The sequence below is a fragment of the Pezoporus wallicus genome, unplaced genomic scaffold (genome assembly GCF_028554395.1).
Source record: "Pezoporus wallicus isolate ANWC-B61680 ecotype Strahan unplaced genomic scaffold, APGP_CSIRO_Pwel_v1 contig_13283, whole genome shotgun sequence".
NCBI classification, from domain to species: domain Eukaryota; kingdom Metazoa; phylum Chordata; class Aves; order Psittaciformes; family Psittacidae; genus Pezoporus; species Pezoporus wallicus.
Window position 1 is genome coordinate 391589 of NW_026638878.1, and position 13862 is coordinate 405450.

General features: G+C 61.7%; 2 protein-coding genes and 1 long non-coding RNA gene across 3 annotated transcripts in view; 1 reads left to right on the top strand and 2 right to left on the bottom strand.

Moving 5' to 3' along the window:
* The window catches only part of CSPG4 (chondroitin sulfate proteoglycan 4), a 26611-nt gene extending 24034 nt beyond the window's left edge, over positions 1-2577 (top strand). The window contains exon 10 of the mRNA XM_057412958.1: positions 82-2577. Coding sequence (XP_057268941.1) covers positions 82-1988 — 1907 coding nt within the window. The 3' untranslated portion in view covers positions 1989-2577. The remainder of the gene's footprint in view (positions 1-81) is intronic.
* LOC130601111 (uncharacterized) overlaps positions 1-6954 on the bottom strand; it is a 7483-nt gene extending 529 nt beyond the window's left edge. Inside the window, exons 1-2 of the long non-coding RNA XR_008972591.1 lie at positions 6493-6954; positions 2617-2680 (exon numbers count right to left, since the gene is read on the bottom strand). This is a non-coding gene — a long non-coding RNA (uncharacterized LOC130601111). The remainder of the gene's footprint in view (positions 1-2616; positions 2681-6492) is intronic.
* Positions 6955-8772: 1818 nt separating this feature from the next.
* On the bottom strand, positions 8773-13656 carry SNX33 (sorting nexin 33). The gene is made up of 2 exons (XM_057412960.1): positions 11387-13656; positions 8773-9610 (listed from the first exon to the last, which is right to left on the bottom strand). The coding sequence occupies exons 1-2, from the start codon at positions 12825-12827 to the stop codon at positions 9357-9359; spliced, it is 1695 nt and encodes a 564-aa protein (XP_057268943.1). The 5' UTR covers positions 12828-13656; the 3' UTR covers positions 8773-9356.
* Between the last annotated feature and the right edge of the window lie 206 nt (positions 13657-13862).

Below are 13862 nucleotides of genomic sequence, written 5' to 3' on the forward strand. Positions count from 1 at the left end.
CTTTAGCTCTGCTCTCTCCTCCAGCAGACCCTGGCTCTTCCCAGGCCTCACAGACCTTTGTGTTTTCCCTTTTCTCCCCAGGTCTCCAGCTCCCAAGGGCTCAGCGGGCTGAGATTGGCACCTCAGTCTTGGATGCCTCCAACCTCCTGAGCCAAATCCTGGTCCCGGAGAGAGCTGCACACGATGTGGTCTTCCTGGTGACGGGGCTACCAGCCCATGGGCAGCTCTTGGTGGCCGGTGTGCCCCTGGAGCGGGCTCAACCATTCTTCCTGCAGTCAGACCTGGCTGCAGGGCACCTGGCGTATGCCCATGGTGGGGACAGCATCTCTGAAGACCATTTCAGGTTCAAGGCTTGGCTCCGGCCCCGGGCGGAGCAGTCCCTCCGTCCTCCACAGGACAGGGTGGTCATCTCCGAAGCCTTCAATATAACAGTGACCACCAGCAGCATCAAGCCGCTGCAAGTGGTGAAGCAGCAAGAAGTGCTGAGGGTGCCCCCAGGCTCCGTGGTGACGGTGTCCCAGGAGTACCTGGATGTGGCGGAGCCATGGGGTTCCCCAGAGGACATGGTGTACAGCATCCTCCAGAGACCTCCTGCTGGCCACGTGGCCAACACACGCAACCCACAGGAGCCCATCGACCGCTTCACCCAAGCGGATGTCAACGCAGGCCACGTGGTGTTTGTGGCCAGCAGGAGCCATGCCCCAGGCTCCTTGGCCCTGAGCCTCTCCGATGGCCACCACCCGCCCACCCTGACCTCACTGGACATCGAGGTGCTGCCTGCGGGGAGCACCGCTCCCAGCCCTGTGCTGCTGGAGGTGCCCCAGGACCTGAACAGGGCCCCTGTGTCCCACCATCACCTCCTGGGCTCCGCAGGGCTGGGGGCAGGCAATGCCCTGTACAGGATCACCAGGGAGCCAAGGTTTGGCCAAGTGCAGGTCAACCAAAAGCCATCGCGGGGCTTCTCACAGAAGCAGTTGGACCACGGGGAGGTGACGTTCACCTTCATCGACCTCAGCTCTCCCGAGGATGCCTTCCAGTTCCTCGCCATGTCCCGGGCAGCAAACAGGACCGGGGTGGTGAACGTGACCGTCCGTGCCTTGGTGAAGGCTCGGCCAGGCAGCCTGTGGCCCAGGGGCACCACAGCCCTGCTGGACACCGGTGTCTTGGATGCCAGCGAGCTGGCCAACCGCACCAAGAGCATCCCAGTGTTCAAGGTCCGCAGGGCACCCCATGCCAGCCGCCTGGTGAGGGTCTCCCGGGACCCAGGACAACCCAGCACCCCCATTGAGACCTTCAGCCAGAGCGAGCTGGAGCAAGGGCTGGTGGGGCTAGAGCTGCTGGATGCTGGGGAGACCGACCAGCCCCTGCAGAGCGACAGCTTCGTGTTTGAGCTGGTGGCTGCCGGCGTGCCACCCGCATTAGCATCCCTGGGGTACAGCACTGAGCCCTACAACGCCTCAAAAGCCTACGGTGTCACCCTGCTGACTGCCCCCATGGCACCCTCGCCCCCCATGGCACAGCCCCATGGCACAGCACAGAGCAGTCCCAATGCTAGTGAGCTGGGCATGGCCCCCACTGCCTGGCTGGGCCCTGGTGCCACCACCACCCCCAGCCCTGTGGAGGGGGGCACCTTCCTCAGCTTCATCGAGGCCAACATGTTCAGCATCATCATCCCCATCTGCCTCATCTTACTCCTGCTGGCCCTCATCCTGCCCCTGCTCTTCTACCTGCACAAGCGCAACAAGACAGGGAAGCACCACGTCCAGGGCACCCCATCCTCCAAGGCCAAGAACGGGGCCGTGCCGGACCAAGAGACCTTCCGGAGGACGGACCCCAACCAAGGCATCCCCCTAACGACTGTCAATGCCCTGGAGGGCAAGGGCACGGGTCCCTCACCCCAGGCCACGGGGGCACCCCCAGACCCCGAGCTCCTCCAGTACTGCCGGACTTCCAACCCCCCCCTGAAAAACAACCAGTACTGGGTGTGAAGGGCTCAGGAATGAGGCACGAGACCTCCTGCGGGTCCAGACCCTCCCAGATGCAACCACCACCTCCTCCCGGCTCTCCTCCTCCTCCTCCCTGGGAGCTGGCATCCCATGGGTGCAGGAGGGCCCTGGGGATACAGGGGCTGCCCACCCGGGAGCCCCAAATCTGTGTGCGGCTTTGGGCAGGGGTGTGGGGCTCTGCATAAGCAAGGCAGGACAGGCAAAAGGCCTGAGCATCCCTGGGGAACGCTGACTTTGGGTGCTCACTGGGGCCACCCCACAGTGCTGGAGCACCGGTCCCCACCGAGCCACCCGGGCAGGTCCCAGTGGTGGCTCCTCCATGGGCAGCTCTTGGCATGAGAGGGAGGATGAGGAGCAGCTCAGGCTGAGTCAGGCTGGGGATGAAGCTGCCCAAATCCCCCAGGGCTAGGCGGGCTGACACTGGAATGGGGCTTGGAAAGAACTCTGTGGCCAATGCCAGGGGAATTTAGGAATCCCCACCCACTTGGAAAGAAAAAACCCTGCCTCGCTCTTCCTCTGCGTGCCTGCCCTATGCTTCATACAGCAGCTTGTACCCAGGCCGGGGAGGGGAAGGGGGTTTGCACAACAGGGAGGGATGGCAGGAGCTCACCTGGGCAGGGTGACACCGGAGAGGAGAGCAGGGAACCGGAGCCAGCACAGTTTTCCGCTGTCTCCTCCAGCACAAGAAGTAAACAGCATAGGCTGCCTTTGCCGAGGTGCATCATGCTTTTCGTAAGCTGTAACGTCCCTTGCCAGGCCTGTTCTAAGCCCAGCGAGCTGCCGAGAGACATTTGGAGGTAATGGACCAAGCTCTAGGCTCTTACTCAACTTTTCCCCAGCCTGGAGTCCTCAAAGCTTCAATAGGAATTGAGGGAGAGCAGAGGGAAAAACTGAGCGCTGAGCCCAGGATGGGACCCAACAATAACACCCTGCTCTGCTGCAGCTGGGAAGCTCATCACAGGGCACAGCCCGCGCTCACAACACGGACAGGAAGCTGAAGCAAGCCCCCGGGGACCACGGGGATGTTTTACACTTGCACCCTCTTATCCAGGGTAAAAACCCATCCCACACCAGCTGCCCCACTCCCAGGCTGTGGCAGAGACTGGATGCTCTCTTGGAGCACACCAGCAGCTTTCCTGGCTCTATTTATGGTGCCGGATGCTTAGTGAGAAGGCAACACATCCTCCTGGGCACCCAGAGGGTGCAGACAGGCAGCCCCATGTCCCCCAGCCCCATGGCACAGCACCTCCAAGCCCTCCTGGCCTGAGGCAGCCCATGCTGATGGGTGCCAAGCCCGAGCACTGCTGCCTCCTTCCCTGCTTCCCATCTCCTACCCCATCTGAAGGGGGAAACGGTGTTTCCTACTGCTCAGAGGCAAATCACATCCTCTCCCCTCTGTGAAATGGGGACAGTGCATGGCTGACCACAGCACAGCTGGGAGCTTGGGACCACCTCTGCAGAGCAGAGGGAAAGCCATTGCCTGCATCCTCTTTGGGATCACAGCTCTGTGCCTTCCCCATCACATCCACACAAGCACCTTCATTACCTTCGCTAAGTGTGTGCCCCGCAGCGAGGGATGGAGGTCTGCAGGCAGCTGGTGGCAGCCACCGAGGGCCCCCTTGGAAGCATCCGCCGGGTTTTCCTTCCCAATGATTTTCTCCTCGCACCCAGGGATTAAATAAAAGGAACGTGGCCTATTTTGTCAGGAGCATTGAAAGCAAAGCAGGTTATTTTTAAGGCTTGTGGTTGTATTTCCACTGCTGGGAAACATCCATTTCCTGAGGTCAGGGGAGGACAGGCAAGTAACCTGGAAAACCCCAGTGCAGATCCCAGCTCTCCAGGGTTTAAACCCAGAGCAAAGCTGGTGACTCCACTTGGGTTATCTGGGGTTTGGATGGGGTGGGAACGTCACCACACCCCCAGGGAAGGGGTGAGGGTCTGGGCTGGCTCCTGCCTGCCCATGGAGCAGGCAAACCACAGCCCAAACAAGCTTCAGAGTTTCCTGGCCAGGCCCTTTGGCTTCTCCACACTGCAAAGCACCAAAGCTGCCTGCTCACAGAGGCACAGACCATCCTCATCCTCCTCCTCACCCAAGTCTGGTCCAGAACCGCTCTGATCCAGGAGGTTTTGGGGGTGACAGGAGCTGGGCTGCACTCTTCCCTGCCAGGCTGGTTATGAAGCTTGCAGAGGTTTAGGGGGAAACACAGCCTGGTTTGGGTTGAAGGGACCTTAAAGCTCACCCAGTTCCAACCCCTGCCACGGGCAGGGACACCTTCCACTAGAGCACCTTGCTCCAAGCCCCTGTGTCCAACCTGGCCTTGAACACTGCCAGGGATGGGGCAGCCACAGCTTCTCTGGGCACCCTGTGCCAGCGCCTCAGCACCCTCACAGGGAAGAGCTTCTGCCTAAGAGCTCATCTCAGTCTCCCCTCTGGCAGGTTAAAGCCATTGCCCTTGGCCTGTCCCTACAGGCCCTTGTCCAAAGCCCCTCTCCAGGTTCCCTGCAGCCCCTTCAGGCACTGGAGCTGCTCTCAGGTCTCCCCTTCAGGAGCCTTCTCTTGTCCAGGCTGCCCCAGCCCAGCTCTCTCAGCCTGGCTCCAGAGCAGAGCTGCTCCAGCCCTCGCAGCATCTCCATGGCCTTCTCCCCACCTCCTGCACCTCCAGCTTCTGGTGTTTCCCCAGGCTGGGCACACGGGGGTGTCCCACACCCCCATCCCTCCTCTGCCTTTCCCCCATTGCTGTGCCCTGCCTGGGAGTGCAGAGAAACGCAGGGTTGGGGTGGAATGGGGACATCAGGCATGGAAGCAGCAGGAAGGGCAGAGGAGGGGTCATCAGGCCCCTCATACATCTACATGCAGCTTCTGAAGGCACTGGGTCAGGCTAAAGCAAGGCCAAGGGAAAGCAGGGGGTGGCAGAAAGCAGGGCAGGAGCCAGAAGACACGCAGATAGAAAGGACGGAGCGGGCTGTGGTGACTCACGGAGGTGTGACAGGAGGGACATGACAAACCATCCCTGCCACCACCTCCTCACGGCTGGGAGGAGGCACGTCAAAAGCAAGGACATCACCAAGTAGAGGAGACAGAGGAGGGAGGAGGACTCCGTAGCTGGTGTCCTTGTCCCTGCACCACCTCCAGACACCCTGAGATAGAAGCACCTCAGGTTACCTGGGCTCATGAGTGGCAGAAGCCAGTGAGTGTCATTGCTGTTCTGTTCTGAGTTCAGAACTCCCCCTTGCTTTCTATAAGCCCCAGAATCCAGGGGTTTCTAGGGCAGGATTTGTTGGGAAGTCCAAATGCAAGGCAAAGCTTCCCCAGGCCACACAGCTGCAATGGAAAGAGAGAAGTGGATCATAACCCCATGGCCATCTCCCATCTGCCTCCTCCCCTGGGTTAATAACGAGGGCAGCATTGTGGTGGGGACTCTGTCACAGCTCCAGTGACATGAACCAGTTTCCAGGCACCTATTCAAATGCAAACAATAGGCCAAACAGGTTTCTTTGAGCAGCCACCCAGGGCAGATGCCTTTGAAACCCTTCCCACAAGCTTTAGCCAAGCAAACGCAGGGGTTCAGCAAAGGAGGGAGTTTATTCCCAGCACATCCAAGCCCTGAACAGGAGACCGGGATCCAGGTTAGCATCACATCCCCAGCCTCCAAAGTCCTCCCTACCACAGGCTGCAGGACATTGTCCACATTGCTCTTGGGGCCGGACACACAGCAAGCCCATGGAGCCCCCCAGCTCAGGCAAGCAGCCCACCTCTGATCTGGGGAGGCAGAACATGGTCCAGGGGCTCCTGCCTCCCTTTCCCCATCCCCAAAACCTCTTTGGCAGCTGCACCAGCCCCGGGAGTCACCCTGGATTCCATTGGGAGCCAGGAAGAGCAATCGCAGGCAATAAGGAGGCGTCTCTAAGAGGACACCCATTCCTCCCCCAGTGGGTGAAGGACCTGATCGGGGTGGCTGGATCGTCCTGGGAACCAGACCTGCTGTGTGGGACAGGGCTCAGCACCTCAGAGCCTCCCTCCCTGCGTGCCTGGCGCGGGGAGGCCATGCCCACAGCCTGCAGAACAGGCTCAGCCTGGCAGCGAGCCCGGCAGGACAGGATGGAGCCTGGGGAAAGGAGCAGGCTGCAGGCACTCACCCTCACAGTGCTGTCCCCAGCAGCGCTCAGCACCTCGCCAGCCTCAGACAGAGCACCTGAGCTTAACCTGCAGGGCCAGAGGAGCTCCTCGGGTGCTGGCAAGCAGAGGAAAGGGCGGAGAGGCGAGGACCCGGGCATCAGGAAGCATTCCCCACGCAGCTGCTGCCTGCCATGGCTCTGCAGCTGGTTTAATGTAAAACAGATTGAGCCCAAGCTCCATTTCCACACCCAACAACTCCAGACAGACAGACAGTGACGGAGGGACAACCACATCCAGAGCCTGCGCTCTCCACCCCTCCTGCAAACCCAACACACCCAGAAATGCAGCTCCCCAAAGCACAGGACCTACCTTCCCTGGGCTCAGAGGGACATTATCCATCCTGGCACAGAGAACTGGGACAGGGTCTGCCCTGAGCATCGCCCCAGCTCCGGCTAGGGGGGGAACCAGCCCTTTGCAGAGCACCAGGGCTGCAGCCTCCAGCAGCAGAGGAATGAGGAGAGCTGGCAAGGCCCAGCTGCAGCTAAAGGTGGTTCCCAGGTCATTCCCCTTGCACAGGCACTGCTGATCCCCCCGTAACCTCCCAGTGCTGGGAGCAGGAGGAGCATTCCCATCGCAGCCAAGGGAAGCGGCTGGTGCTGCAGCCCAGGCAGGGTCACGCTTCGGAAACACATGAGAAGAGCAGCAATTAGCAGGTCAGAGCTGCCAAGTTGGAGCTGTCTCGCTCTGCCCCGTGCCAGTGCTCTCCCTTCAGGCTGCCTGGGATTGCTCCTCTCTGCAGGCACAGCTCATCACCTCCCAGCGCGCTGGGGATGCACCCGGATGGGACCTTGGGCAGTGAAATCCCACCCCACGGCTCCATCCCTTGCACGTGCAGCCCCGGAGCTGCTGCCAGCCCCGGTGAGCTGATGTGCCTCTGCTCCCCGTTGGCAGCCAGCGTGCTTGCTGACGTGTGCCAGCAGCGCAATGTGCCCGGCAGGCCTCATCCTGCCCGGCCATCCCACCAGGAGCTGCACGCCTTGGCCGTGGGGAGGAGCCAGGTCAGGCCACTGCGCTGCTTTGGTGTCTGAGCCCCAGTTACGGAGCACTTGGGGCTGGTGGTACCCAGCACATCCCCAGCTTCCCCATGGGACCCCCGGGTGCTTCCGCACCCAGGAGAGAATTTTCCTTCCATGGTGGAGACAGCCCCAGGGGGAATAAGCAAGACAAGAGCTCCTGGGAGCCATGCATCAGCTGCTGCCATCTCCCCACCCACTGTCCTGCCTCGGCCTTGGCTTTCCCACGCAGGAGCAGCCTTGGGAAGCGGGAGGAGGAAGCGGACCTGCCCCATGTTCCCAGCGCTTCCTCTCAGCCCTGCATGCCCCAGGGCTCTGTGCCTTGCGGGGCAGCGGGGACCAGGCTGTGTCCTGGATAAGGGCAGCAACCAGAGCTCCTGGGGCTCAGGGAGCTCTGTGTGCACCCCCATGCCCCTCCCGGCCACCACCCTGCACCCTGAGGTGCCCCCCCAGCAGCAGGAGCACGGGGGCAGCCACTGGGATGCTCAGAGCTGGGTCCACCCTCCAAACCTTGGTGCTTTCACAGATGCCACTGGGGGGGGGGGGGGCAGCAGGATGCTCAAGCCCCCCACTTGGCCAAGGCAGACCCCAAAACCTGTGGGGCAGGAATGTTAATGGGAAGTGGGTTCTCCCAGCTGATGGGTTTGCCACACTGAGCCAGCCCTGGGAGCATGGTCCAGATATGGGGGTACCCAAGGGGTAGCTGGTGGGGCAGGGAGACCTTTGTCCGAAGGGCCACGGAGGGCACAGGTCCACCCTTGGGAAAACTGAGGCACAGCCTCCAGAGGAGGTGCATGCAGCCCACAGGGACCCTGTCCTGCCCCTTACCCCCTGCCAGGACACTGGAGTGAAGGATAAGCTGCTGGAGCAGCTGGGTGCTGGCACAGTGCTGGAGGATGGCAGCGGCAGGCTCAAACCCAGTGCCCATTGTGCTCCAGACGGAGAGTGGGGGTAAGGAACGTGCCATCCTGCACGGAATCCGGCCTCCTCCGTGCTGGGCTGCTGCCAAGATGCGGCCCAGGGTAGGATGGGGCTGGGGTTGGGATGCGACAGAGCAGGGCAGAGGGGACTGCCCTGGCTGCGGGATGCAGGAGGAAACGCGTCCTGCCTGGATGGAGGTGTGCTCATCCCACGGCTGGGGCCAAGGCGAGCTCTGGGAGCAGGCAGCAGATCCCGCAGCATTCCCAGCGCCGCTGTTGTTTGAACAATACCCCGCTGGCCTGCATGCCGGGGCTAATTTTAACCCTGGAGCCAGGCCAAACCGGCCCGAACTTTCCTCGCTGCGATGTATCCCAGCCATTTCCCTTCACAAACAAGGCCCCCGTGCCAGCCCCGCCGGCAGCAGCACGCTGCCCAGGGTCCCATCCCGACGGACAGGGCAGGATTTGCCCTTCAGTGGGTGCTTTGGGCTGCTGGGAGCCCCCCACTACCCACAGCACTTTGGGAGCTGGCTGGAATGTGGGATGCTGGCTCCCCGGGATGCTGGAGCAGCTCCGCTTTCCACAGACATCTCTGGGAAGGAGGTGGGAGGGTTTTTTTCTACTGACAATTTTATTGAAAAGGCTTTGGGGCTGCGTTTTGTTTTCCCTTTTTGTTGTTTTTTTCTCCCTTTTTCCAGACAACAAAGAGGTGCCCTCGGCCTCTGTGCTTCTATTTAAAAAGTGATTGGTAAAAATGCTGCAGAAACATTTGCGAAAAATGGAAAATATTGAAAACCTCTCGTGACAAAAAGAAACAAACAAAAATCATTCTCTTCCAAATAAAGATCTTCTTCTTCTTCTGGTTTTCTTTCCATCAGAAAAGCCTGGAGTGTGCAAAATGTCGACCGCTTGGATTTCTTCTTCCCAGCAGGCTGGGATGCGCCCACCTCCCTGCTGCAGGAGGGAGGGCTGGGGAAAGCTAAAAATCACCGGAGGTACCAGCACACCCATCTCTCGTGTGACACCCCCTGCGTCCCCACCAGACCCGTGGCGGGGTGGGAGGTCCCCATGGAAGGAGGTGGCACATCCAGCCTGTGGGCGAGCCCTTCCCTGCCCACCCGGGAAGGGGGGGGAAGAAAGCCCAAAGGTATTTGGTCACTAGCGTGATGAGTTCCCGGCGGGTCTCAGCCCGTCACAACCAGAGCAGGTCTGTGAGGCTGTGGGGAAGCAAGGGGAGGTGTTAGAGGTTGTCGTACATGCGCAACGTCTTCTCCAGCTGCTGGCTGACGCGCTGGTAGAAGATGATCTGCTGCTTCAGGTAGGACTGCATCATCCTCTTGAAGTCGGCCACGCGCCGCTCGTGGAAGTGGTTCATCTCGGCCTGCAGCGCGAAGCCCACCACGCGGCAGCGCTTGCGGATCCCGTCCGCCTCCTCCTGGTCCATCCGGCCCTCGTCGCTCATCCGCTGGCTCTCCTTCACCTTCGCGAAGGCGCCTGCGGGGCGGAGGACAGAGCTGAGAGGCTGATGGATCCCTGCGATCCCCCTGCCCTGCCATTCCCAGCCAGCACAGGAATAAGGGAACCTGCGTGCTCCCAGGCTGTCGTCTCCCCTTGCCCATCAATCCCCATCCCTCTCCTCAAGGAGTCTTTTCCCTCTGGATTCCAACCTCCCCAACTCCTTTTCTGCCCCATCCCAAGGCAGTCAGCCTCACATTTAACACATTTTGGGGATTCTGGGCTACCGGAGGGCTGCGACTCAAGGCTTGGGGTACAAAGCTACCATGGGGCAGTGTTATCACAGCCAAGCCCCCTGGCCAAGCCTACCCCACACATGTTTGATGTCCTCCCATGGATGGGGTTCAGGAGCAGCTTTGGGAGACCCCAGGCTGGGAGGCAGTGAACTGGGATGTGGGAAGGACATGCAGTACCGGCTGGAACTCGCTGGGAAAGCATCTCCCTCTCCCAGAGGCAGCTGATGCTCTGACACCACTTTTCCCCCCTCCTTCCATTTATTTTTACAGCTCGGTTTCGAAAGAATCCTGCCTGGCTCCGGCCCTGCATTCCTCCCCCTCATTAGCACAGAGGTTTCAGGCAAACAGAGATCCTGTTTGCCTGAAAACAGGATTTGGCCCGCAGATCTTTCCCCTCTCCCTGCCCCTCGCTGGGGGCACCAGACTCGGGGTTACAGTGCTCCGTCCGTGCCAGCCCTGCTCCCAGTGGAGAAGAGGAGGAGGAAGAAGCAAAGGTTGGAGGCCAAATCCTGCCTTCCGCTCTGCCCACACAGCCTTACTTCCGGATGGGATCCAGCCCCTCTTAACCGGCCGTGTCAACAAGGTGGGGAGGGACAGGCGAGGAGGGGACCTGCATCCTCCCCTTCCCCTTTGCCTCCCGCAGGGATGCGGAGCAATGCACGGACACGTGCGGATGCCCTGGCTTCACCCCAGGGAGAGCTCCCTGCCCCCACGATCCGGGAGGAGTGCGTGGACTTCGGCCCCTCTCCCAGTCCCAGCACACCCGCTGCTGCGTGCAAAGGGACACCCAGCCCTGCCCGCGGGCTCCCATGGAAAGGGCAAAGCAGACACGGCTCACCCCCCTCCTCCTCCCTTGTACCCCAAATACTCTGGGGACTGGTGAGGGGGCAAAGGGGACACAGGGAGCACGCAAGGTGCCTGCTCCTGGGCTCGGAGGAGCAGGGACTTACTGCTGAGTTTGACCCTGGTTGTCCCCAGGAGGTCCAGTGTGGCCAGGGGACTGCAGCAGGGCTGGAGGAAAGAAAGGACACATCCACATCCCACCAGCCCTGTGCAGCCCCCCTGGCCCAAGGCCATGTCCCAGCCCTGGAGCAGCAAACTTGGGCCTCTGCCAGGGAGGGAGAATGAGGAACAAGTGGTGGTGGATGGGGATGCTCATGAGGTCAGGGCAGGTCACCCTGGAGGCAACAGCTCCTGCTCAGGGCCTGGAGGAAACAATGCCTGCGTTGACCCCTCCAGCAGCACTTGAGGAGCCCACAGCATCACTTGGGACAAAGCCTAATGCTGGACCCAACAGCCCCAGCAGCCTCTCCCAGGCTGGGGTAAGCAGGGAGCTGAGCCAGCAGGGACCATGCTGCCTCCTTGAGAGCCACAGGCCCCCCCCCCTCATTCCCACCCCTATCCTGATACCCCATTCCCATCACTCTACAGCACAGGATTTCCTCATTGCATCCTGACCCCCACTCACATGGGGCCATCGTGCAGAAGAGGTCATCAACAGGGGAGGAGTCACCCTTACCTTTCTGGAGGTGGATGATGTCTGGGAAGTTGGAGAGGAGCCCTTGGTACAAAGAGAGAGTGTCCAGCATGAGGAACAGGTCATTCTTGGGCTGCTCAGCGAACATCTCCCCCACGGTCTCGTACGTCTTGCCCGTGTGGGAGATGGCATTGTTGAGGGCGTCCAAGCTGTAAGGCGGGTCCATGTGGAAGGAGTGGCTGATGGCTTGGAAGGCATTGCCCAGCTTCTGGAATTCCTTCCGGAAGCCCCCCACGTGCTTGCGCACCAGCTCCGAGGCCACGTTGGTCAACTGCAGGACGCTGTCGTCCATCTTCTTGCTGAAGGCCTTGAAGGCATCCACGCGGTCCTCCACGTCCTGCAGGTCCTGGTGCTCCGTGGGGATCTGGATGGTGAGGAGGAAGCTGGCGCCCACCATCTCGTCCTTCTCCGCCCGGCGCTTGCCCAGCTTCCACTGCTTCTCGTCGCGGCAGCAGAGGAAGTGCTGGAAGCCCTCGTACTGGGAGAGGACGGGGTGGCTGGTCATATGGTCCATCCAGAGGATGAGCCGCCGCTTGCGCTTCTCGATGAAGTCCTCCTCGAAGCGCCCGGTGGCCTGCTTCTCGGGCAGGTGGGGCACCGAGATGACCGTGAACTTGTGCAGGAGGCGGTTGTAGAGCCAGTCAAAGTGCTTGTACCGCCGGTACACGGGCGAGTTGATGTTGCTGGGGGTCAGCTTGTAGGAGATGTAGCTCTTGATGCCCTTGAACTTGGTTTGCTTGGTTGGGTCCTCCACGGAGCAGATGAAGGGGTGAGGGTTGGCCCTCCACTGGGGACCTTTGGAGCCCATCTCGATGCAGTACACCTCGGCGATCTTGGACATGAGGGGCACGTCCCCTAGGATGAAGGCTTCCACCCCCGAGCGGACGAAGCAGGAGAAGCGGTTGAGGTTCCTCCCCACCACGCTGCCTCTCTTGGAGGAGCTCATGCTGTCCTGCCGCTCCAGCGCCGGCTTGGGACGGTAACCGGCGTGCTGGTCGTGCCCATAGGCTGGCGGGTACTGCAGGCTGGGCGAGGGGTGCCCGTTGGTGCCCGGCGCGCTCTGGGGCTCCTCCACCACCGTGCACGCATCGTCCCAGTCGTCCCAGTCATCATCATCATCATCCTCAAAACTGCCCTGGTAGGGGATGCTGGGGTTGGAGGGAGCTGTGTAGAAGGATGAGTCATGCCCGGGAGAGCCGGCCGGGCTGCTGGAGTAATCCGTGTAGTTGGAGCCTGACCGGGAGCGGAGGATTTCAACGTAGGAGGCTGGGAAGAGGCCGGTCTCCCCGCGGCTGTTCTGACCCTGTAACCACCCATCCAGGGAGTTCTCGCTGAAGATGACGAGCTCCTCGTTCTCCTGGATGCTGATCTCCTCTTTGTTTTCGCTCTGGAAGTTGTAAAGCGCTCTGGCTTTCAACGCCATGGCCGGGCCCGGGGGCACACACAGCAGCCAAAACCCCCACACGCTGTGGGAATGGGAAAGGGCTCGGCCGGTTCCTCAGGGAAATAGGAAAAGCTGGAGAAGAAATCCCCTTCGAGGCGTCGCCAATGTCCGCGTGTCCAAGTGACCCCCCGATCCCGGTGCCCCGGTTAAGAACACCATTCCTCGGTCAAGCGAGCAGCATTCCCGTCGCTCCCCCGGGATGTAACCCCCGGCAGGACCCGGAGCCGAGCTCGGCCATATCCTCTCAAGTTTTAGCTCGCTGGGACGCTGATCCCGCAGTTTCACTTTCCAGGAGGAAAAGACGTTGCTGCCAGCGAGAAAACCGATCCAAAACGACTTTTCCTGGCGCTCCTGTGGGTAAAACAGCAGTCGGCGGGTGCCGCAAAGCGCCGGGAACCGACCCCAAACGCAGCCCAAGCTCCCGGTGATCCCGGCCCCGGGATTTTGCAATTCCCTTCCGGCCCGACGGCCGCGGGTGGTTGTTGCTGGGTTGTTGTTGTGGGGCTTTTCCCGCTGGAATCCGCCAGTCTCCCGCAGGACCGAGGGCACGGGCTCCCCGCAGGCCCGCGCCGGGGCCGGTACCGGGAGCGCCCGGCGGCTGCCAGCGCCGGCGGCGGAGCTGAGGGAGGAGGGATCCCGTCCCGGCCGCGCCTCCCGCCCCTCCGCGGGCCCGGCGGGACGCCCTCACCGCATGGCCGGTTCAGGGCGCCGGGGGGGGGCACCGCCACTCGCTCCTACCGCTCGGGGCTCCGGTGCCACTCTCGGTACCGGCGTCCGGTTCCGGTGTGTGCGCCCGCTGCGCGCTGCCGCGGCTGCTGCCCGGGGCTGCCGGTGCCGGTGTTGGTGCCGCTGCTGGTGGCGGAGCCGGTATCGGTGCCGGCGGCGGGGCTGTCCGCCAGCCTCCCGTGACGCTGCCCGGTGCGCAGCCTGGGAGCCGCGGCAGGGCGCACGCTGCCCTCTGCAGGCAGCCGGCCCGGGGGACGCGGCTCCCGCTCGCACCAGGGCCCGGCTGGC

What these genes read in the sequence shown, in the direction of transcription:
- SNX33 (XM_057412960.1), bottom strand. Translation starts at nt 12,827, where the DNA reads ATGGCGTTGAAAGCCAGAGCGCTTTACAACTTCCAGAGCGAAAACAAA. An exon ending in CATCATCCACCTCCAGAAAG is followed by an intron (nt 9,611 to 11,386) that starts GTAAGGGTGACT and finishes TCCGCCCCGCAG; the next exon opens with GCGCCTTCGCGAAGGTGAAG.